The sequence below is a fragment of the Podarcis cretensis genome, assembly GCF_951804945.1.
Source record: "Podarcis cretensis genome assembly, chromosome: 3".
NCBI lineage: Eukaryota > Metazoa > Chordata > Lepidosauria > Squamata > Lacertidae > Podarcis > Podarcis cretensis.
In genome coordinates, this window is record NC_137172.1 from 41,284,994 (window position 1) to 41,307,597 (window position 22,604).

Here is a 22,604-nt window from a genome sequence, read left to right on the forward strand (position 1 = left end):
ATGTACAGAAACCACAACCCACAATATAAAACTGATGTTGAACTAATTGCAAACTAGTGATTTCTACTATATATAAAAATCAAATTCTGGCATCAAATTTAACAACAGCTTCCAATTCAACTACAGCTTCCAACAGACTATTATGGCATATATTCATTTTATTCCTTTATTGATTGCCGGCATTGGACCGCTAAAGAACAGTTAAACAGCAAATATTTTAATTTAATATGTCTGAATACCTAAGGAACACTATCTATCTCTCTATCTATCTATCTGTCTATCTATCTATCTATCTATCTATCTAGTTTCATTACTGCCCTTCATCCAAGGATCACAAGACCATTTACAGTGTAAAAACCAAAAAATGCCTAACAAATAAAATAATACCCTCCACCCCAAGTTTAAAAGGTCATAGATAGTTTAATCTGCCAATGGCCTGGGAGAAGAGAAATATTTTATTATGTTTTTATATATGCTGGAAGCCGCCCAGAGTGGCTGTGGCAACCCAGTCAGATGGGTGGATATAAATAAAATAAAATGTTGTTGTTATTATTGTTATAAAGCGAATGGTGGGGGGAATCTCTTTATTTACTTCTATCACATCCCACACTTAAGATTCCCCCCCCCCAATATTTCTAAACTTCAAAGCCCCACTGCTTTAAAATGGCTTTAAAAGGAAAGTATTCCAGCACCTCAATCATTTCGGCAGCACTTTTTCTTGCTCTACAATATTAATATTAATTAAATTTGTATACCACCCTATACCCGTAGATCTTAGGGTGGGGTTTACAACATAAAACAAATGTGTAAGGAGAAAGTCCAATATGGTCATACTTTAAATTCAAAAGAGGAAGTTTAGCAGCTGCAGTCAAGTTTTCTGATAGCTATTTTGGGTGTCTCTAAGTGCATGTCCTCAACAGAGATTTGTTCTGAGGTTCATGCGATCTCAGTGCAATCAAGTAGCTAGCTAAATACTGTTAAGGATTGGTTGCAGGTAATCTTATTTGAAAGAAGGGAGTCAGGAAGATCAAATCTTACACCAAATCTCAAAAGTTCAGAAGGCCTGCCTTCAGATGTACATTTATCTAGTCACTCATTATTACAACCTGTCCTTTTGATAGATCCCTCCATTTATTTCAATACATCAAGATCACCATCAAAGTTTGTTCCATTTCATTCATACTCACACTGAAAAGGTGAGGCAAGTTGATCCTGATTTATCCTTAAAGGCAATGAACTCTCTGTAGACTGTTCTCCTGAAACCACTTTCTTTGTTGTGGAGTACTTGGGCTTGATAACATATTCCTGTTTTTGGCCATGATGTACATTCATCATCAAAGTCTGGGATGAAAGGGGCATCATTCTGTTTGAAGAAACAAGAAGAGAGAAAATATTATTTTCTGTATGTTATTACATTTGCTATATACAGGGAATGTCCATTTTGTGAGTGACCAAGTCTGATATCTTACTGCTTCATGGATGTAGCAAACAGACAAGACAGATAGACAGATAATTTTTAAAAATTATGTATTCAATTTAAATCTCATACTTCCTCCCAAAGGAAGCCCATGGCAGCAAATACATCAATATTATTAAAAACATTTTTTTAAAGTTAAAACATCATACCATGAACTGCTATTGTTGCTAATTAAAGGTTGCACATAAATTAATCAACAAATAATTTGCCCAACATGTGGGCCCAACTGTGGAACAGACACACTTAGTAGGCCAGGAGGGCTTACATACCACATGCAGCCTCTATCTCACGGGAAACTTGTGTGAACTTATGACTATGTCCTTGTCACTAATTTAAAATCATTAAAGTACTACATTGTTATAAACCCAAATATCATTCTTTCTAGAGCCCAAGGAAGTTCTCTTGATACACAATAGTCTTGGACTGCCTTTATTAAACAATTGTGATAGGCAAAGTGACATTTGGCAAGAGAAATACTGTCTAGACTAAATAAGCCGACCCTAACTCCAACCATCTTTCATAAATGCACGTTATTTTCTGTAAGTCTGAAGCTCAGCTGCATAGCCAGCAACTGTTAAAAGAAACTGGTTTTTTTCAGAATGATTTCTAATATTCTTGACTTTTTTCTATCCTATTTCTCATATAAAGTAACAAACCAGATAACCAAATTATATGGGTTGATTTAAGATTCTTAACATTTTCTTGCATTTTCTGAAAATAAAGGTAAAGGGTAAAGGGACCCCTGACCATTAGGTCCAGTCATGGCCGACTCTGGGGTTGCGGTGCTCATCTCGCCTTATTGGCCGAGGGAGCCGGCGTACAGCTTCCGGGTCATGTGGCCAGCATGACTAAGCTGCTTCTGGTGAACCAGAGCAGCACACGGAAATGCCGTTTACCTTCCCACCGGAGCAGTACCTATTTATCTACTTGCACTTTGACGTGCTTTTGAACTGCTAGGTTGGCAGGAGCAGGGACCAAGCAACGGGAGCTCACCCCGTCGCGGGGATTCGAACTGCCGACCTTCTGATTGTCAAGTCCTAGGCTCTGTGATTTAACCCACAGCGCCACCCGCGTCCCATTTTCTGAATATAAGATGTTCTTTAAAATAATCTAGTGGTGTTTTTTTCCAGTTTTCTACATGCTAGAGTATGTACATATCAAGGATGAGGAAACACAATAACACCATACATGTAACTGAAGGATACAGTAAAGAACATTGCAAGCATAATGAACCCAGCTTAGAATTGTCTGTCAGGTAAAGGTAAAGGTAAAGGTATCCCTGCCCGTACGGGCCAGTCTTGACAGACTCTGGGGTTGTGCGCCCATCTCACTTAAGAGGCCAGGGGCCAGCGCTGTCCGGAGACACTTCCGGGTCACGTGGCCAGCGTGACATCGCTGCTCTGGCGAGCCAGAGCCGCACACGGAAACGCCGTTTACCTTCCCGCTGGTAAGCGGTCCCTATTTATCTACTTGCACCCGGGGGTGCTTTCGAACTGCTAGGTTGGCAGGCGCTGGGACCGAGCAGCAGGAGCGCACCCCGCCGCAGGGATTCGAACCGCCGACCTTTCGATCGGCAAGCCCTAGGCGCTGAGGCTTTAACCCACAGCGCCACCTGCGTCCCTGCGTCTGTCAGGTAGTCTCACCTGCGTCTGTCAGGTAGTCTCATAAAAATATGCAGAGGTTGATGAATTGTTTTGGGGACTATTGGATTTCTGTCAGAGCATGTTTGTACCCAGTGGGGGTTTTTTGGAAGAAAAATAGGTGCTGGTATGCACCATGTTCCCCCTTGCCTGCCCCCCCCCCGCTCGCTCATTACCCCCTCACCTTTGCCACTTCCTCCTCCTGAGTCGCTGCTGCTTCCCACGGAAGACACAGCCTCCTAGAGTTGCTTTGGCGCGAACCTTATCACCAAAGCACCTTCCAGGAAGCTGCCTGACAATTGTAAAAGTCGGCCCAGAGCAGAGGCATTTTGGCGCAACCCTTACGATCACCAAAGCATCTTCCAGGAAGGTGTGTGACAAACATCAGACACATTAGAAATACATAATGATGCCATGTAGAACAGGCATAGGCAAACTCGGCCCTCCAGATGTTTTGAGACTACAATTCCCATCATCCTTGACCACTGGTCCTGTTAACTAGGGATGATGGGAGTTGTAGTCCCAAAACATCTGGAGGGCCGAATTGCCTATGTCTGATGTAGAACTTCAGATATGATGTTGGTCTGCAAGCCACAGCTGCTGTTATGGATGTTGGCTTGATCACTGAAGAAGACGAGAGACTTGTAGTTGATCACAATAAAATCAAAAGGGCCCAAGAAACAGTTATGAAATGCCTGGATCAGGAATTTGATTTTCTTTGTCAGAGGGGTGAAATTGACTGCATCTTCTTTGACAGCTGTGACAACTAAAGCTATGCTGAAAGCAAATAATTCAGATCAGCAGTTACCCAGCAATATTCTGTGTGCAGTAAGCCAGGTGGAAGATATCTCTACCCATTTCACTTCAGAGAAAGGCTCAAAGAGAAAAAAAACCAGCTGAGGTTATTGCTAATGATCTGGTAGATTTCATGAAGAAGGGAATTGATAAGAGCCAGCAGGTCATTGGTGGTGATTCTATAAATGTTAACACTGGCTGGGAGGGTGGTACCATGAGGTAGAGGTCAAGTTTGGTCATAAGCTGAACTGCTTGGTTTGTGCCCTCCACACCAACGAGTTAACCCTGCAACATTTGATCACAGCACTCGATGGGAAGACGTTGTCTAATAGCAAATGGACATGTAACATTGGCAACATGCTTGACTGCTACAGAATTTGAAATGGATCCTTCATCCACCAAACTCTCAGCTGGAGAGTGTCTGACTTCACTGAGTGATGTGTTCATCTTTTTTCCTTTCATTCATTTGCTTTTATGAACATATGCATTGTGTCCCATCTTTTTTTAGAAATTAAATTTCAGTTACCAAAACTTAAACTGGAATTTAAACCTTAAGCATTATTATCTGAAAACATTACAGTCATTGAAATCACTGGAATTTGATTCTGAGTAAATAGATTTTTCCAAAATTAAGATGGTAGCTACAATTTTACTGTGTGGATAATGTTGCGGTTGTATCTTTTTGCTTTTTGTCATAGTTTTCATTTTCTGATGTGAAAGGCCACCTTGGGTCTATGATACAATAGTATTTGATGCAAATGTTTTGGTTAAACAGAAGGCCATATGTCACCTTGGCTGCATATGTTCCTCCTGACTCTACATATCAGTCTGTTTTAATCAACCATGTACAATTCCTTGCTAGTGCAGATGCAGAAGAAGTCTAGTGAGGGAAAACACAGTTAAGGAAGAATGGCTCTGCAGAAAGAGTTGCAAATCAGGTTGCAATTACCTAACTTCATCCTCGCACGAGCAATTCTTAACATGTGAGCTGGGTACTCAGTGCAGTAATTTCTGCGGTTGGAGAGACGCAGACTTTTTCCAATCTCCAAGACCACAGTAGTTGCAATAGCCAAGTGTGTCACATATTCCTGGCTCATATGGTACAGTTGCTTGCACAAGTACACAACTGGGAGAGAGGGGAGTACTCACACAAATGAAAAATGTATTATCATATCTGGACCGAAGAGTTTGCTGAATGTCAGAGCAACTGTTAGTGCCTTCTGATTTGTAAAGCATTCAAACATTGTAGCTACTATTTACTCGGGGAGTAAATGGGCACATATTTTACACTCTCTCGTTTCTTAAATCCAAATTCATCACTCTGGAATGCAGAGAAATGCAAACATAGCTAACCAAAGAACACTGTATCCCTGATTTCAGCCCATGATCAACACGGATAAAGTACGTGAAAAGGAATCTAGCCCTTCTGATGTAAAAATAGGTGTAACTTCAGTCCAATGTCAGCTTGCAAGTAGCAACTATGAGGCTATTTCTGACACATGCCTGAACCAACAAAGTCTGGAAGAACTTGGCATTCTTATTTCAATACCACTTTGCCTATATTTTCTTAAGTGCTCTGGACCAAAAGCCCAGACTGCATACCAGAGGTCTAGGAATAGGTTGTTTTCTTATTTGCAGTAGGTAAATTTAAAGCCTATAAGTCATTCCTTTGGCTTTTAAGAATATCTCTAGTTTCTTCTAAAAAATGCATTTTGTTCCTCCTTTTTTTCCTTTACAAGAAATTTCACATTTGATTAAGAACTCTAAAGACTGTGTACCTAATATTTTCAAAAATACAAACTGGAAAATAGCTATAATTTTTTTGTTTCTACACTTTAAGGTATTTGGAAAAGCCGCATATAAATATCATTTTGGAGCCAAAGAACCACGCCCAAAATAAGATTTGGACCTGTATTTCTGAAACACAAGTCCCCATGCTGCCAGAGGGCAGATTTATATTGAAACTGAACAAATATCCAAAAGTAGTTTATGATATGGAAAGGGATCAGCTGTTCTAAAGTGACAAAGTCAAGAATTCCACAATGCTATGCCCAGCCATTGAGATTTTGGACTTCAACTGCTGTAAATAGATTCCACATGTAATGGTTTTGTTTGTTTACAAATGCTGCATGGCATTAAAACTTTTTGATCTTGGCTTTGTGCTACAAAGGCAGAAAAGAAAGATAGCTTGACTGGTACTCCCCACTGCAGAATAAATTTCTGCTCAATCCAGAAACTGAATCCTGTCATCGGCAAGTTAAAATCATGTAAATAAATAAATAAAAGCTATAAGGTGTTTACATCCTTAGGGTTAGGTTTGAGAAGTTTCTTTCCACATTCTTTTGATTTACATGGTTCATTACTGGATGTCTGCTCCAGATCTCTTTTCCTCCTCCCGCTCTTAATGACTTCAAAGCAGTACATGCTTGAATTCCCAAATATATTAGCCTAGTTTAAATTATCATCTTAAGCAGTGAGTTACTACTCATCAAGTGGGGCAGAGCAGGGACCCACACATAACAAAACTGTAACACAGAATCCTCTATAGAAAACAACAGTTAAGATACTGAAGGAAATAAATTCCAGCAACATCACAGGACTTAATGGACTGGTGTGAAAATTACACATATGATTTTTTCACACATGCACAAACAAATTGATTTCTTTTTTTAAAAAGTTTCTGTTCTGTTTCAATCTTAAGAATGCTGTTTTAAAGTTTCTGTTCTGTTTCAATGTTAAGAATGCTGTTTTATCTTTCCCATGTTACAGATAAAGTTAAGTGTCAGTACTAATGTAACTTCCAAATACTGTAATGAAATAAAAAAGTGAGATGAGACCCGCTGTTCAATGGGCTTTATTACTTCATTTTAATTGAGCCATGAGGCTTGAATTAAAATTAATTAAATCATGGAGGGGCAGTCTACAGGGCTGCTAGTCATGAAGGCTATATGGAAACCTCCAACTTCAGAGGAAGTAAGTTGCTGAATAGGAATATCTGGAAAGCAACAGCAAAGGAATCTGGTTGGCCAATGTGGTAACCAGTGCCTTTTTTGAGTGGGCACTCAAGGAAACACAGTAGAGTACCGGCACTACTTTTCATTGTTTTTAAAAAGTGTAGCACTTACAACTTCATGGTGAGTACCGGCACCTATTTTTCTAGAAAAGAAGTAGTGGTGGTAACCCACCATGGGGCCTTCAGGTGAAAGGCTAGAAACAAACAAACAAACAAATAATGAATTCAGAAGTCCAGCAAATACCTTTCTCCTGAAACAGACATTTAAAGGAAACTTTCTGTTTTTTATTATTTAAATAATTTTAATGTATACCACTTGAGACTTAAGTGATCATGAAGCATGTGACTACCTTAAATAATACATGTATCAGCTAGACAACTAGCCCATTTGAATGCAAGTTTTGTTAAGTCCCATTTTGCAATCCAATCTTTGAACCAAATAATTTTCTGTACCTTCCTGCAGGCATTCCACACATTATGGGGCAGCAAATCTGGATGTGTCCCTGTACGTTTGACAAGGACCTGCAGCCAATCTTAACTCTTTAATAATTTATGTGTTGTACTGTATAAATGTGTGTGTGTGTGTGTGTGTGTGTGTATTATAGTGTCCTGAAACAGCCACAAACTATAAACAAACATGAAAATGTAAACCTCCAGTATCACAACCTTATCTTTTCTAACAAGAGATAACAGCATGCATAATTGTGCATTCATTTTCAAACTAATTTAATAAAGAGAAAATGTGTTCTACAGTGACAAAAGTGGAATGAATAGTGGCATTGTAGCAAACTCTTAAATAGGTCCTTTATCTTGATCACTATATGGCCAAAATTTGACAGTACATCTACCAAGAAACCCTTATCCTTATATACTGATTGTCTTCAAGCAATTTCAGTCAGCTTACAAAAGAAATTGATCAAGATGCTTAAAAATAATTGATGACACAGAACACAGATTTTAACACATTACGCAGCACATTACTCAGGATGTTGCATCAGATATAAAATCCTTTATGAGACACCATTAGTTAGAACATTGGGAATATCATCAAAAAGGGAAAAAAAAACCACAGCAACATTCATAATATGTCAAACAATTTGGCAAACATTACATAGCGACTTTCAGGCAATCTTCCCCTTTCAGCATCAGCAAGGAAAAAATGACTTTGAACTTCATTGTAGTGTCAGAAACATCCAACAGACATTCCCAAGGAATTCTGCGTTGACCACCACAGTTTCTTCTTCTTCACCAGTGATCACTCGTAGCAGAGTAACATTGCCTTCCATAAACATGATTTTAACAATGAGTCCGTAAGTGACTGTAGAGGCCAATTCTGGAATCACACATGCTTCCACAGTAGGGACATAGGTTTCCAGCTAATTAACTGGTGGAAACAAAATTTTAATTTGTCTTGTGCCAAGTTTGATGTCATACTAGTGCCAGGTGAAGATGCTTTTATTTAGCCACACATTCCTACACTTACTTTAACAATGGCTTTATTCTTTGCTGTTGGAATTTGTTTTCTGTGTTTTATATTTCCATCATGCTTTTATATATCTATATTTCTACGGTCTTTTCATTCAGATTGTTCAATGCCCTCATAGTGCTTCTACTATAGCAAGGCCACGGGGGTTAAAACAGAAAAGGGAAGTGTCCACTTACATTGCCTCTGTGCTGGCAGAAGCCTTTCCAACACTTTACTTTGAAAAATCATTAGTATTATGATCCATTTGATAATTGTATTAGGACTTAAACTTGGAGGCTATAGGGTTAAGGATACAACCCTTGTTGTTGCTGTTTAGTTCTGTTCGACTCTTCGTAACCCCATGGACCAGAGCACGCCAGACACTCCTGTCTTCCACTGCCTCCTGCAGTTTGGTCAAACTCATGCTGGTAGCTTCAAGAACACTCTCCAACTATCTCGTCCTCTGTCATCCCCTTCTCCTTGTGCCCTCCATCTTTCCCAACATCAGGGTCTTTTCCAGGGAGTCTTCTCTTCTCATGAAGTGGCCAAAGTATTGGAGCCTCAGCTTCAGGATCTGTCCTTCTTGTGAGCACTCAGGGCGGATTTCCTTCAGAATGGATAGGTTTGATCTTCTTGCAGTCTCAAGAGTCTCCTCCAGCACCATAATTCAAAAGCATCAATTCTTCGGCGATCAGCCTTCTTTATGGTCCAGCTCTCACTTCCATACATCACTACCAGGAAAACCATAGCTTTAACTATATGGACCTTTGTTGCAGACTGTCTCGCCAGAGTGGTGCATGCTCTGGTTATCTCCCGCTTGGACTACTGCAATGCGCTCTACGTGGGGTTACCTTTGAAGGTGACCCGGAAACTACAACTAATCCAGAACGCGGCAGCTAGACTGGTGACTGGGAGCGGCCGCCGAGACCATGTAACACCGGTCTTGAAAGACCTACATTGGCTCCCAGTGCGTTTCCGAGCACAATTCAAAGTGTTGGTGCTGACCTTTAAAGCCCTAAACGGCCTCGGTCCAGTATATCTGAAGGAGCGTCTCCTCCCCCATCGTTCTGCCCGGGCACTGAGGTCCAGCTCCGAGGGCCTTCTGGCGGTTCCCTCACTGCGAGAGGCCAAGTTACAGGGAACCAGGCAGAGGGCCTTCTCGGTAGTGGTGCCCGCCCTGTGGAACACCCTCCCATCAGATGTCAAAGCGATAAACAACTACCTGACATTCAGAAGACATCTGAAGGCAGCCCTGTTCAGGGAAGTTTTTAATATGTGACATTTTAGTGTACTTTTCATCTTTGTTGGAAGCCACCCAGAGTGGCTGGGGAAACCCAGCCAGATGGGCGGGGTACAAATAATAAATTATTATTATTATTATTATTATTATAAGGTGATGTCTCTGTTTTTTTAGGATGCTGTCTAGGTTTGTCATCGCTTTTCTCCCAAGAAGCAGGCGTCTTTTAATTTCATGACTGCTGTCACCATCTGCAGTGATCATGGAGCCCAAGAAAGTAAAATCTCTCACTGCCTCCATTTCTTCCCCTTCCATTTGCCAGGAGGTGATGGGACCAGTGGCCATGATCTTCGTTTTTTTGATGTTGAGCTTCAGACCGTATTTTGAACTCTCCTCTTTCACACTCATTAAAAGGTTCTTTAATTCCTCCTCACTTTCTGCCATCAAGGTTGTGTCATCTGCATATCTGAGGTTGTTGATACAACCCTACAAACACTTAACTGGGGTTGAGTCTCATTGAATTTCCCAGTGGACCTGCACAAGATTGCACCAGAAGCGCAACTATTCTGATATAATTATTATGTCTTATTTTGTTATGAGTATTTTATATGTGTGTGTAGAAACTGAAAGTACAAGATGCTGTTTAAATGCATATCTTGTGTGAGTGATATAATGTGGTATACAATAGTAGTATTTATTGGCATATGAATTTATACTGCTGCAAATGTCAATTTACTTATTAATTAACTATGATATTAAATTTCAGTTAAGTTATAATAATAATTCTATTTATATATTACTAAGCATATTACATATTACTTATCACAGAATCACAGAACTGTAGAGTTGGAAGGGGTCCCGAGGGTCATCTAGTCCAACCCCCTGCAATGTGGTATCCCAGGTATAGTGTGATCAAGGCAAAATAAAGCAGTACTATTACTTCCCTTGATCTGGACACTATACTTCTGTTGATGCAGCCTAGAATAGCATTAGCTTCTTTCTTACTGCTAAAGACCCGTAAGCCCTTTTCACATGTACTAGCCATAATGTGCCCTAATTTGCAGGTCTGCCATTTAGCTATTTTAAAGATCTCTAGGCCATCCTTCTAAAGCACATATGAGGGCACTGTACAATCTGAATGAAAAGACCATAGATATATAAAAACATGGTGAAAATATAAAACAAATTCCAACAGCAAAGAATAAAGCCATTGTTAAAGTAAGTGTTGGAATGTGTGGCCAAATAAAAGCGTCTTCACCTGGCACTAGTATGACATCAAACTTGGCACAAGACGAATTAAAATTTTGTTTCCACCAGTTAATTAGCTAAAGCTTTAGCTTATTAATCTATCAATAAAAGCTTAGAGGCCAAAATTAAATCCCATTTAATAAAAATTTATAAAGGCATTTATCCCATATAGCCGAGTTCACTGTTCTCAATCTAAGGAAGTGTGACTGTTTTAAAGAGTTAAGTGACTCAAATGTGCCAATCTTACTATCAGGTCTATCAGCCTTTGTGGTCCTCAAAAGGATTATGGATCTTAAGATTAGCAGCAGTTGATTTTGTTAGTTCTACTAATTGGGAAGGGCACTCCAAGAGAGTGCTTTTTCTGTGGCAGTCACTAAATTAAGGAAGACTCATCCACAGAGATGCGCTTGGAATCTTCTGTTTTTGTCATATGCTGAAGATGCACCTCTTTACCAAGCCCTTTGACAGGTAAGTCATTTTGTTTTGTGGGACCTACCTCTTCTGCTGAATTTATTTGTTTTGTAATTGCAAAGCCTCTACTTGTTTTTAAAACTGCATCTTCTATTGTCGTAAACCGCCTTAGAATCTTACACTAAAGAAATCTTACAAATACAGAAGTACACTTCACAGCCTTCATCCCCAATCTATTTTGCCAAGCTGAAAATGATTTTTAAAAAAAACACCTTACGGGGATTTTATTTATTTTTAAGTAGTACACCTGTTTCCTGTCAAAAATATGGAATTCAAGATAATTTACATAATTCATGAAGACAACCGCCATATAAAACCATATAAAAAACAAAATAGTAAGCCGTAGTTAAATAAAGTTATACATATATCAGTTATCCAGAAGAAGAAGGGAAAAAACCAGGCTAAATCCAGTCAAACCATACTAGACAGAGCAACAGCAAAAACAACAAACAAAAAATCCACAAGAATCTAGATGATCAAATACTAAAATCTCAGATTCACAATGCTTGGGAGGAATGCCCCCCATGTTTTGAGGGGCTACAATAAATATCTGGTACCCATCTGCTTGACATAAGATGATAAAGGAGAAAAACATTTACAGTAATTATTATCTCAGTTGCATGCCAGGTTCACATAGCAGAAAGCAGTCCTTAAATAACTGAGTGCCAGACTATCTCCAGGTCAAAACCAGCAACTTGTTTTGTGCCTGGAAACCAATGAAAATACAGTGAGTCCCTGTTAGGAAGCTATTTAAATGTTGAAGGACCTAGGAGAAACAACCTATTGGTCCATAAGAAAAGTGGCTTAGAACACATAAACCTTTCCTTCTTCTGGACAAATGGTTAGCAGGGAAGAGAATGAACTGAGTTCAGTCTGCTGAACTTGTTGCAGCTTCCTCCTGAGCTTGTAAACCTCCAGATTGTGGCCAGTACCACATGCCTAGCCAGATCTCTTAAATACAAGAGGTTGTATGCTGCACTGCTGCCTTTTGATGGTGTGAGCTGCCTTTTCATGTCTTTTGCACAAAGTACCTTTGTTGGACCAAAAGCAACTGCCTGTCAGTTTTCTTAGAACTTAAATGCTTATTCTGCCTGCCCAAAACAGAACCTGGACATTCACATTTGTATGAAATAAAACCTACATGATGGATTCATAAACTTAAATCTAGGCTATCCATGGGTGGGGTTCTGTTCACAGAGCTTTCCTGATAGGGCAAGTGGAAAGAAATTATTTGCACCTTCAAAAGCTGCTCCAGAGAATCACAGAATTGTAGAGTTGGAAGAGACCTTGAGGCCCAACCCAGAAATCTGAGCTAAAGCATCCATAACAGAGGGCCATCCAACCTCTGCTTAAAAACCTCAAAGAAAGGAGAGTCCACAACCTCTCAAGGGAGGTTCCATTATGTACCATCAGAACGTTCTTCCTGATGGTTAGTCAGAATCTCCTTTCTTGTAAATTGAAGACACCGGTTTGGGCCTTCTGGAGCAGGAGAAAACAGGTGACAGCCCTTTAGATATTTGAAGATGGTTATCCTAGCTCCTCTTATCCAAGCTAAACATACCCAATTACCTCAACTGTTCCTCATAAGGCTTGTTTTACCAGACCCTTAATCACCTTGGTCTCCTTCCTCTGCACACTTATCAATATCCTTCTTAAATTGTGGTGCCCAGGATTGGGCACCGTACTCCAGTTTCATCTGACTAAGGCAGCATAAAGCGGTACTATTATTCTGGTCACTATACATCTGTTGATGCAGTCCAAAACAGCATTAGCCTTTTTTTGCTGCTACATCACACTGCTGACTCATGTTAAGCTTGTGGTCTGCTAAGACCCCTAAACCCTTTTCACTTGTACTACTGACAAGCCAGGTGTCCCCCATCTTATATAGTGGTGCAGCTGGTTATTCCTGCCTCTCTTGCCAGGAAGCTCTCTGAAGCAGCAAGGAGTTGGAAAATCGGAACCAGTGAAGAATGCCCTCCTCCAGCAGGTACTTCTTCTGTAATATCTTTCTGTACATGGATGGGACACACTGGATCCAACCTATCATACACACACACAAAACTTCCTGTGGCACTTATAATAGCAGAGCTGGCCCACCCACGAGGCTGAGTGAAGCAGCTGCCTCAGGTGGCAGAAGCAGAAGACGCAATGCCCCATCCACCCCACCACTTCTGCCAGTACCAGAATTTCAATGGAGGTAGGGGCATTCCAGTGTGCAGTGTTGTGGCTTGTCTTCCGCGCCCCTGGGGGTTAATAAAATGAGTGACAATGCCTTGTGGAATGCCCCATCTCAGTGGAAGAGGGCATTCTGCTAGCATCAGAAGTGGGGGTGGTGGGCGCACAGTGCAAAAAACGGGTGGGGCGCATGGTTGGCGCATCCTCATTTCATCTCAGGTGGTGAAATGGGTCAGACCACCCCTGCATGTAATTCTCTTTTAAGAGGAAACCCAAGCAAACATTTCCTTTCACTCTACTCAATCAAACGTTTGTGGGATGAAAGGGTGGGATAATCATGAGGTGATTATCCAGAACTAGGGTAGAGATATATGACAAGGTCCCATGATACGAATTAACTAGTGTTGTCCTTGGCAGATGTTCCTTCTTTTGTAATGTATTGGCCATATTAGCAATCTGTTGCTTAAACCCAGAGAAGAAAAGGAACAACAATCTATGCATTTATTCATATCCAAGTAACCCCAGAGGAAAATGCGGCCCAGCTGAGTGTTCAACATCAGGCATATACACAATGAGCAAAAATAGGTGGTTTGAAATTATGCTGCCAAGGAATGACATCTTCCAGGGAACTCAAACCAGCCTCTTCAAATTCTGGCAATCTGTGGTATGAAAATAAATATAAGGAAAAAGAAAAGCGAAGTTTGCCACCTACTGCCCAACAGCATAATAGTAAACGCTCGCATGGAGTTCGCTCTGCATTTCTGAAAGTCTACAATTTGTCTTTTTACAGACTGTTATACACTTTCATGTACTGCCCTGCGCCCCCTTTCCCCCTCTCCTCTGTCCCAGAAAAACACATTCATTAAGAAGGAAAACATTTCAATTCATAAATTGAAATGAAACACAGCTAACTAAAATAGAATTTTGTATGAGAAGTATATAATCAATGTGACAGGATTACAATAAAAGTTTATTATAGCATACAGGCTAGCAAGGAATCCCTTTGAAAAGGGGCCAACAATCTCATGTGTTCTCCAAGCCTGCCCTCAAGTTAGATACTATGGAAGAATAAAAATAATGCTAAAGTTTAGTATATGCTTTAACAAAACTGCTATTGCACTTTCAATTAAACCTTGCCTACGAAAGCTTGTGCCATAATAAAAACAGTGCCTTTTGTAAACACCTGAAGCCTACAGTGCAAGATTGAAAACTTGAGGGCTTAGAGCCTCTTCTAGCTATGCTGAATTCTGAACGCTTGGAAAATACAGTGGTACCTCGGGTTAAGTACTTAATTCGTTCCGGAGGTCCGTTCTTAACCTGAAACTGTTCTTAACCTGAAGCACCACTTTAGCTAATGGGGCCTCCTGCTGCTGCCGCGCCGCCGGAGCACAATTTCTGTTCTCATCCTGAAGCAAAGTTCTTAACCTGAAGCACTATTTCTGGGTTAGCGGAGGCTGTAACCTGAAGTGTATAACCTGAAGCATATGTAACCCAAGGTACCACTGTAACTCATTTTACAAGAAGTGTTTTCTAATTATTGCACATTACCAAAAACTAAAATAAAATAAATAGACCTGCAATTCAATTCCCATCTGCATATGCCCATATTCAAATAGTGTGAGCAGGCATTAAATACCTTATATGAATGCTAGTATCAACAGCTCCAGCTGTAGTTAACAGAGGATACCCTACTGATCAAAACTGCATTCCCTGAGTTCACTAATTCACTAGAAATCTTTGTTATTCTCATGGAATATCATAGAAAGTCAGCACAAGCCAGATACCTTAGTACTGAGCTAGTTAACTGGATCCTGTCTGGGTTGTTCAGGCCTCGAGTTCAAGAGCTCTTTGCCCTGCTGTTCCATTGTGCACAAAGCTAACATCTATACTAGGATTTTCGGTGGAGGTTTGAGTATGCAGTTCCCCATAGCAGTTGTTACTTTGTACATTAGGTATCAAAGAAGAAGGCAACTAAGATATAGCAACTAAGTCTACTCCTGATCCATGGAAAGCCATGGGACATTATCTGAATGAACCATGAATACAAAGTCTTTTAAGATATCCATTATCTCTGATTTGAGAGAAAAATCAGTGGAGCATAGCGGCCCATTTGGGAAAGCACACTTTCCTACATATCAAAATCGCAAGAGGATTTCTCCCTCATTTCCTCCTTTGATCACACATTTGGCAAATAAGTGTTAGAAATGAAATCTTGGTAGACCAGCCTCTGGATCTTAAATACACAACATGGGTATTAAGGTTCTGTTTGGTTCAATGGAATTTACTCCCAAGAACTACAACCCCCATGCACACGGAGCCCTTCTTGGTCCATTTTATGAGTAGGGGCATATATGACATGGAAAGCTTCTTTATATGGAGAGCTACATTTGCAGAATAGTGTATGAATGGGTATTTGGATCGTGCCGTCCATATATATGTAAATATACTTACTGAGGGCCGATTAATACAACCTTTCTCACTTGTCAAATGTATACTGACATGGAGTGGTAAGATAGTAGGGCAATTTTACCACATACTCAGATGGAAATTTTGTGATTTTGGCACATCTAGCGAATCAATGGCAGACTCAACTACAGCATGGATCTAGTCAGCCTATGTCCCAACACATAAGGGTCACCTTACTCAATCACAATGAAATGCTGTATTGGATGTTGATCAGGTTTCCATAACTTATTCAAACCAATGCCCTCCACCCCACCAATTAAAGGGGGGGCAGAAATAGAGATTCCATAAGCATTAAAGAAAGAGGGAAAGTTATTTTTGCCAATTTCCCCTTCCCCCAGCAGTCTCCTGAAAATCTGCTTTGAGAGGGGTGGCAGAGAAGGCTATAGGGAAAAAGTGAAAATCAAACATCAACCTCTTCTGCCTTCTGTAAGAAGCAACCTCTGCTAGACTGCCATCAGAAGGAACCACTCAGTTCATAAAAGAGCTGCTCTGCATCAAAGTTAAAATCTCCATGTTACAAGACAAAGGATGCCATTGGAGAAAGTCTTGAGGAAATAGTATAGGACTGGCTGAAAGGACTAACAGAACTGTTGGAGAAGATGTAAACAAATATAAGCACGCTATCGTCATCTAAATATCACCACACTCTGGATAACAGTGACAAAAAAGCCTATGAAAAATATAGTATTCATCAATTGTTCAGTTTGGACTAACTTTTACTGTTTTTTGCCAAGCAGAAAATTCCTCCTAATTGTGTTGTTCTTTGATAACAGAACGTATGAGGCAGACCCTTTTTAAAATAGGAAAACGAAACTGTAAAAGCACAATGGTTAGCTGACAGCCTCAGAGACAGCATTCATTCTGTCATTTAAGAATTGATTAGATTGCTTTTGACAATGTCCAGACTGCTCTTTTTGTCTTTTATTGCTGCAGTGTTTTTCAAATCCTCTGCTGTTCTCTTACTCAACATGACAACCTCCAATCCATGCAGCACTTTCTCATTCTTATTCTACCTATTTTCCTGTATAATTTTGACCCTGTGATCCTGAACCATGCAGGCTGAATTGCAACTCTTTCATCGCTTACTTTTTTTCTAGGACAGTCACTGATCTTACTACTGCCTACTGGTCTGTCAGTGGGGTGTGTGTGTGTGTGTGTTTTGTTTTGTTTTTACTGCAATACTTCTTATTATATGAGTTATTGTTTCTTTTAAGGTTACAGTGGTACCTCTGGTTGCGGAAACGATCCGTTCCGGGATGCTGTTCGCACCCCAAAAAGTCCGTAACCAGAGTGGCGCTTCTGCGCATGTGCGAAGCACAATAGAGTGCTTCTGCGCATGCGTGAACCACGCAGAACGCTTCTGCGCATGTATGAATGGCACAGAACGCTTCTGTGCATGTGGCAAAACCCAGAAATAAACACTTCCAGTTTTCCTGCGTTCTTAACCCAAAAAAACGCAACATGAAGCGTTCGCAAGAAGAGTTATCACCTAGAGAGTTTTTGTGTGTATTTACATGCTGTAAACCACGCTGAGGACTCTTCTGAATTATGCTGGCAGGGTGGATCTCACACAAAAGCAACATAAACATGGGAGAGCAAATGAAACATAAATCTATACCTCCAAAACAATAAACAATGCATACAAAAAGGAAAAACCTAATGAAGACACAATGTATTATCCCACTGAAAGGAACAAACCTATGGGAATCCCATTTAAGTGTTATCACAACAGCAGTTCGTTCATGCTTCCAGATTGCCACTGCTTATCTTCCAAGGCAGTCAGATCTCAGTTACTTCCTCAAATCCAAGTTTTCTCTCCCCCATGCCCCATTGTAATCCAGTACATCCCATGAGGCAAGTCAGCCAGCGGCGTAGCGTGGATTGTCACCACCCGGGGCAAGGCAAGCAATTTGCGCCCCCTAACCCGGGGCAAGGCAAGTAATTTGCGCCCCTAACCCCTAACCTGCCACTGCTGCCAGCTTCTTCTTGCTGCTGCCTGGGCTGGGGTATTTACGGTAAGGTAGCCACGGCGGCGGCGGGTCCGTGTCAGGTGATCTGAGGCAAGTTGCCGCTGGCGCTGCCGCCCAAATGACGCCGCTTGCCAGGAGGAGGGCAGAGAGGCGAGGAAAATGCAACATGGCCCAGCCGCTGCAGCAGCAGCGGCGGCAGGGCTGTGAGGAGGGGCTGCCTGGCGCGCCCTCCGCGGCCCTGATGTGCGGGGACCGCGGTGAGTGCTGAGAGCCGCTGCCTGCCGGACGCCTTCAGCCCGGACACGTGCACAGCTTGTCGGTTCCGCGGGACATGGGGCTCTGCTACAGCCTGCGCCCGAGGCTCTTCGGCGACTCCAGAGGCGGCGAGCGCCCCCCCCCCAGATGTTGCGCCCGGTGCACCCCCCTGCACCCCCCACGCTATGCCACTGAAGTCAGCCAGCCAGCCAAAGATGCTGATAGGTCTTTCTGTCACTTGAATGTGGGGGAGGAAAAGGATGTCACTAGTTAATGAACAGATTCACTGTCATTAGCAGAGGCTAATGATCACCATCTATTTGTAGAAACGTTTCCTGATCACAAAAGAAAGGAGGAGAACACTAAATCTTTGCTAGAACTGAACACCAAATGTGAAACATTAAATTATCCTGGCAAGTCTTCCGTAGGAGCAAAGAGGGTAAGATTTGGACCAATTTTATTTGCCAGCCCAGCCTTGCAAATTAGCTCTCAAAAAATTCCTGAGTATGATGCACACCAAAAATAAATACCATACAAAACCTTCTGCTCCCCGATCCCCACCCATATCTGCCCCTTTGCTACAAAAAACAGTAAACTGCTGAAATGCATCATTTTTTTCTACAGGAGGGGGCCTTCTGGCCTTGTTTACATGTAATGCTAACCACAAGAAAAACCAACTTTTTTTTTTAATACACAACGAAGGAAAAGACTTACTGTGATTGCATCTGCTGTGGTAATCCGGAGGGTTTCTGCTTTAGTGTAAAGGTCATCTGAGCCATGGGATTGACCTTTTGTTGGACCTGAACCTTCTTTGAAAAGGTCTGCTGAACAGACCGCTGAGGAATAGGCCATGGTGGAGTCACAGGGCCGGGTCCTCCAGGAGAAGCAGTTTCTTGTTTACTAGCATCCTCACAAGTGCTGCCTTTTGTCCCAGGTTTACACACACAAAGCTGTGGCCGCAGACACATCCCTCCATTTTGGCATGGTGGTGAGCAGTTAGCTAAACAAAGAAGAGAGAAACAAATGGAACAATTAAAATCTCCTCACAATACAATGTGAACATTACAGGTTTTTGAGGCAAAACTCTTATCCCTTGATTAACCAAGAGGCTTATCAGGGGTGGAATGCCTACAGGCCAAATTAGGGGTCCGATTTGGCCCATGAGGCTGTCCCCCCCCAAATGCCCAACTTTCCCACATCTAAAGTGCACTCCCAATTGCTCCTTGGCAAGAAAGGTTTGCTGTGTGCACCAATCAGGTGATGAACATTTGGAACACAAGAATCACTTGGCTTGGCTGCACTGCAGTTTGGTATTGGGGACTCTATTACAGTCAGTCCCTGCTCATGCTATAAGTACTGGTCAACTGACTGGCACTTACAGCAAACCCCAGAGGGAAATGTTTCCCTTGTCCATGTAGTCTGAAATCAAACTGGGGAAAGAAAGGACCTCACCTGATGTCATGGTGACATCAAGTAGCTCACAAGTGGGCAGCCGCACTCACCTGTCAAAGTAACCTGTAGGGCTTGGGAGAGGATAAGATCCAGCCTGCCAGCCAGATCCACTCCCCCACCCTGAGTTAAATGGTGCAACCTGGCAGTATATGAATAGGGTTTGGGTTTTTTGTTGCTTTGACTACGTAGCAGTTACTGATGTAGGTATTTACTGCTACACATAATAAACACAGTTTATTTGTGCTTGGCCCTCACCTCATACTTGGCCCTAAACCAATTTGATATCTGGCAGTAAATTAAGAACGTCTACAGGGAGACGATCCCCTTTTCACCAAACTAAAGATAAAATCTTATACAGATTATTTTCTGCAAACAAATACTTCTCAACATAAAAAGGCTCATGTTATCTTCACACATTAGTGCATATTCCCACAAGGTCACCATCTCATTTAAGGAGGAAAGTATATCATTTAAGAAAGAGAGGTTTTAAAAGCTCAGTCTCCTGTTCCCAGTAAATCTGGTGTTGTTGATAGCTGGGACACAAAAAGCTCTGTAAATCCTTAGGAGGCTAAAAATCTTTCTGACATTGCTTAGAGATGCCTAGGGCTGTTTCAAACATAACTAAATTTGCATGTTTGCCATTGATGGTGGTGGGGAATGGTTTCGCTTGGTAAGCCCTAGGAAATTCTATTTTGCTGCCCTTGTATATGCAGTGCAAGGCCCACAAAAGTTGTTGCCTACAAATCCAAAGCAGCTCACCAGCCATTTACGCACAGCAACCCCCACTCCTACATCTGAAGTACAGTATATGTAGATAGGTGACCCACTCAGTAAAACAGTGTTCAGGGCTAGTAACTGTTGCAGACTTTTGCGCAAGGGTATAATAAATATCAACACGGACACTGAGTCACTATGAAAGTGGCATAGGATGCATTTGGGAAAGGCAAATGAGAACTGTGTTTAACAATTTTTTCTCCTACACACAATTCATTCACAGTAACCGTTCAGTAAATAGATGTTGTCCTGTGAAAAGACATGGAGGTGAGGGGGTGGGAGGGGGAGAGTTGAAGACAAAGCTATACAAATCTTTCCCACATTTTTGTTTGTTTTCACCCTGAAACAAAAAAAAGTACACACTCCAATACACATCAAGTGAATTTCCCTCTTTGAAATCAGTTCCACACCGTCAGTGAAGTTTGTGAGCTGCCTTCCATCTGGACTGAGAACCAATTGTTATTTCCAAAACTCAGATTGCTTTCAGATCCCAAACATATATAAAACATAACCTCAGTGTTCTTTTGTCCTCCCTGACTCAAGGGGCCTTTCATAGTATATAACATACTGTGGAGAACTGGCTATGTCAGACAAGCTCTTTAAGAGCAGCCTAACACCTGCTAAACCATAACAATTAATTCGGGTGAGAATAAGAGGGGATTAGTGCATTAGCATGTAGTTGTTTTGGACATAAGTTCCATTCAAAGTTCTTCTGAATCCCCTCTAGCTAAGGCAGACAGGGCTTTGGCAAAGCACTTATGTTTCAATCTGCCACTGGATCTCTTACCCTAGAACAATTCCATACCATTCCATCTACAAATAAGAGGAATATATATTTGTATTTCACCAGTGTGGCTGATTTTAAATGCTCACTGAAAAGTCAACTATTGTTTTATGTCATGAACCGCCCTGAGATCTATTGGTGAAGGGCAGTATACAAATTTAACGAATAAAATAAATAAAGTAAAATAATCACATTTGCCTTAGGGGTTTCTGCACCCATGTGTAGTCATATTTCCTGGCTGTTGCAATATAAACTCATTTTTTTGTCTCACTCTCAGCTTTTAAGAATGATGTGGAAGACTCGTTCCTTTTAAATATATTGTCAGATGAGCATTTTAATTTTTGTGTATTGTTGATTTTATCTTATTTTAATATCTGTTGTTTTATTTTACTACGCAAGTCATTTTGAGGCAGAGTTCAAAAAAAGTGACATATAATAACAATAGTAATGATTCCCTCTGCTGCCATTCAAATTCAGTGTGCTGCCCCTCCCACTTCATGCCTGCCAAAACTCATGGCCAGTTCCAACTGGTGCCCTCAACTGTCACTTCACCCAGAAGATTGCTCAACAATGTAGAGTTGGAACATCCGGGGACTGTGGGGAGGCATGCAACTTATTTCCTTCCCTCCAGTTTCTCTTGCATCTGCTGCCAGAGCCAGAGGATACGTGAGACAGAAGAAGCCCAGTGGGCAAGCTTCAGCCTGTGTGGCACTATCTTCTTCTGGCTCTTTCAACAAGCAGTTCCAGGCCAGAAAATTCAAGTGCTTCAAGTTGGAACATCAGAGACCTAGGGAGAAACGCATGCACACCTTTCCCATGCCCAGTAACTATTATGCAATTATCTAATTTATTAAATTTTCAACATAGTGTAAGCCACGTCGAGACCTTCAGTTAGTAGGTGAGTGTAAATCCTTCAGTTAATTACGGTAATTAATTTGAGTTAAGGTATTGCAAGCTGCACTGAGGATTCCAAAGTGCAATTGGGTCTCAGAGCCTTGCCTCAATTTATCTATCTCAGCCTGTGGGTTCTTCTCTCTTCTGGAGAAGCATGAGCTGAAATCTTCCCTCTATTGGCATTTTTCTGCTCCAACATGCTCCCCTAGTGCCTCCCTGTTGGTCTCAGACTGTACCAACTCCAGCCTCCCTTGGCTGCCTCTGCAAACAATAACTCTGGCTTTGTGATTTGGTTTAAGAGATCAGCTTCACTCCAGCCCAAATCTGATAAGGTCTTGGCAACATTTTAATCCATCTTTCATTTACCCAAGTTAGTATAAATATTCTCAACTGGGTTACCCATCATTCCCAGCATATCTGAAAATAATTATACTTGATATTCCCAACTGGGTGGAGAAAACCTAAATACATGTTGCTGGGAAGTTGGC

The 22,604-nt window shown here is 41.3% G+C and overlaps 1 protein-coding gene across 10 annotated transcripts in view; it reads right to left on the reverse strand.

Moving 5' to 3' along the window:
* Positions 1–22,604, reverse strand: part of LTBP1 (latent transforming growth factor beta binding protein 1) — a 194,301-nt gene that overhangs the window by 155,677 nt on the left and 16,020 nt on the right. For all 10 annotated transcript variants that reach the window (XM_079969437.1, XM_079969432.1, XM_079969440.1 and 7 more), the window contains exons 3-4: positions 18,927–19,212; positions 1,188–1,363 (exon numbers count right to left, since the gene is read on the reverse strand). In XM_079969437.1, the coding sequence (XP_079825563.1) occupies positions 1,188–1,363; positions 18,927–19,212 (462 nt within the window). The remainder of the gene's footprint in view (positions 1–1,187; positions 1,364–18,926; positions 19,213–22,604) is intronic.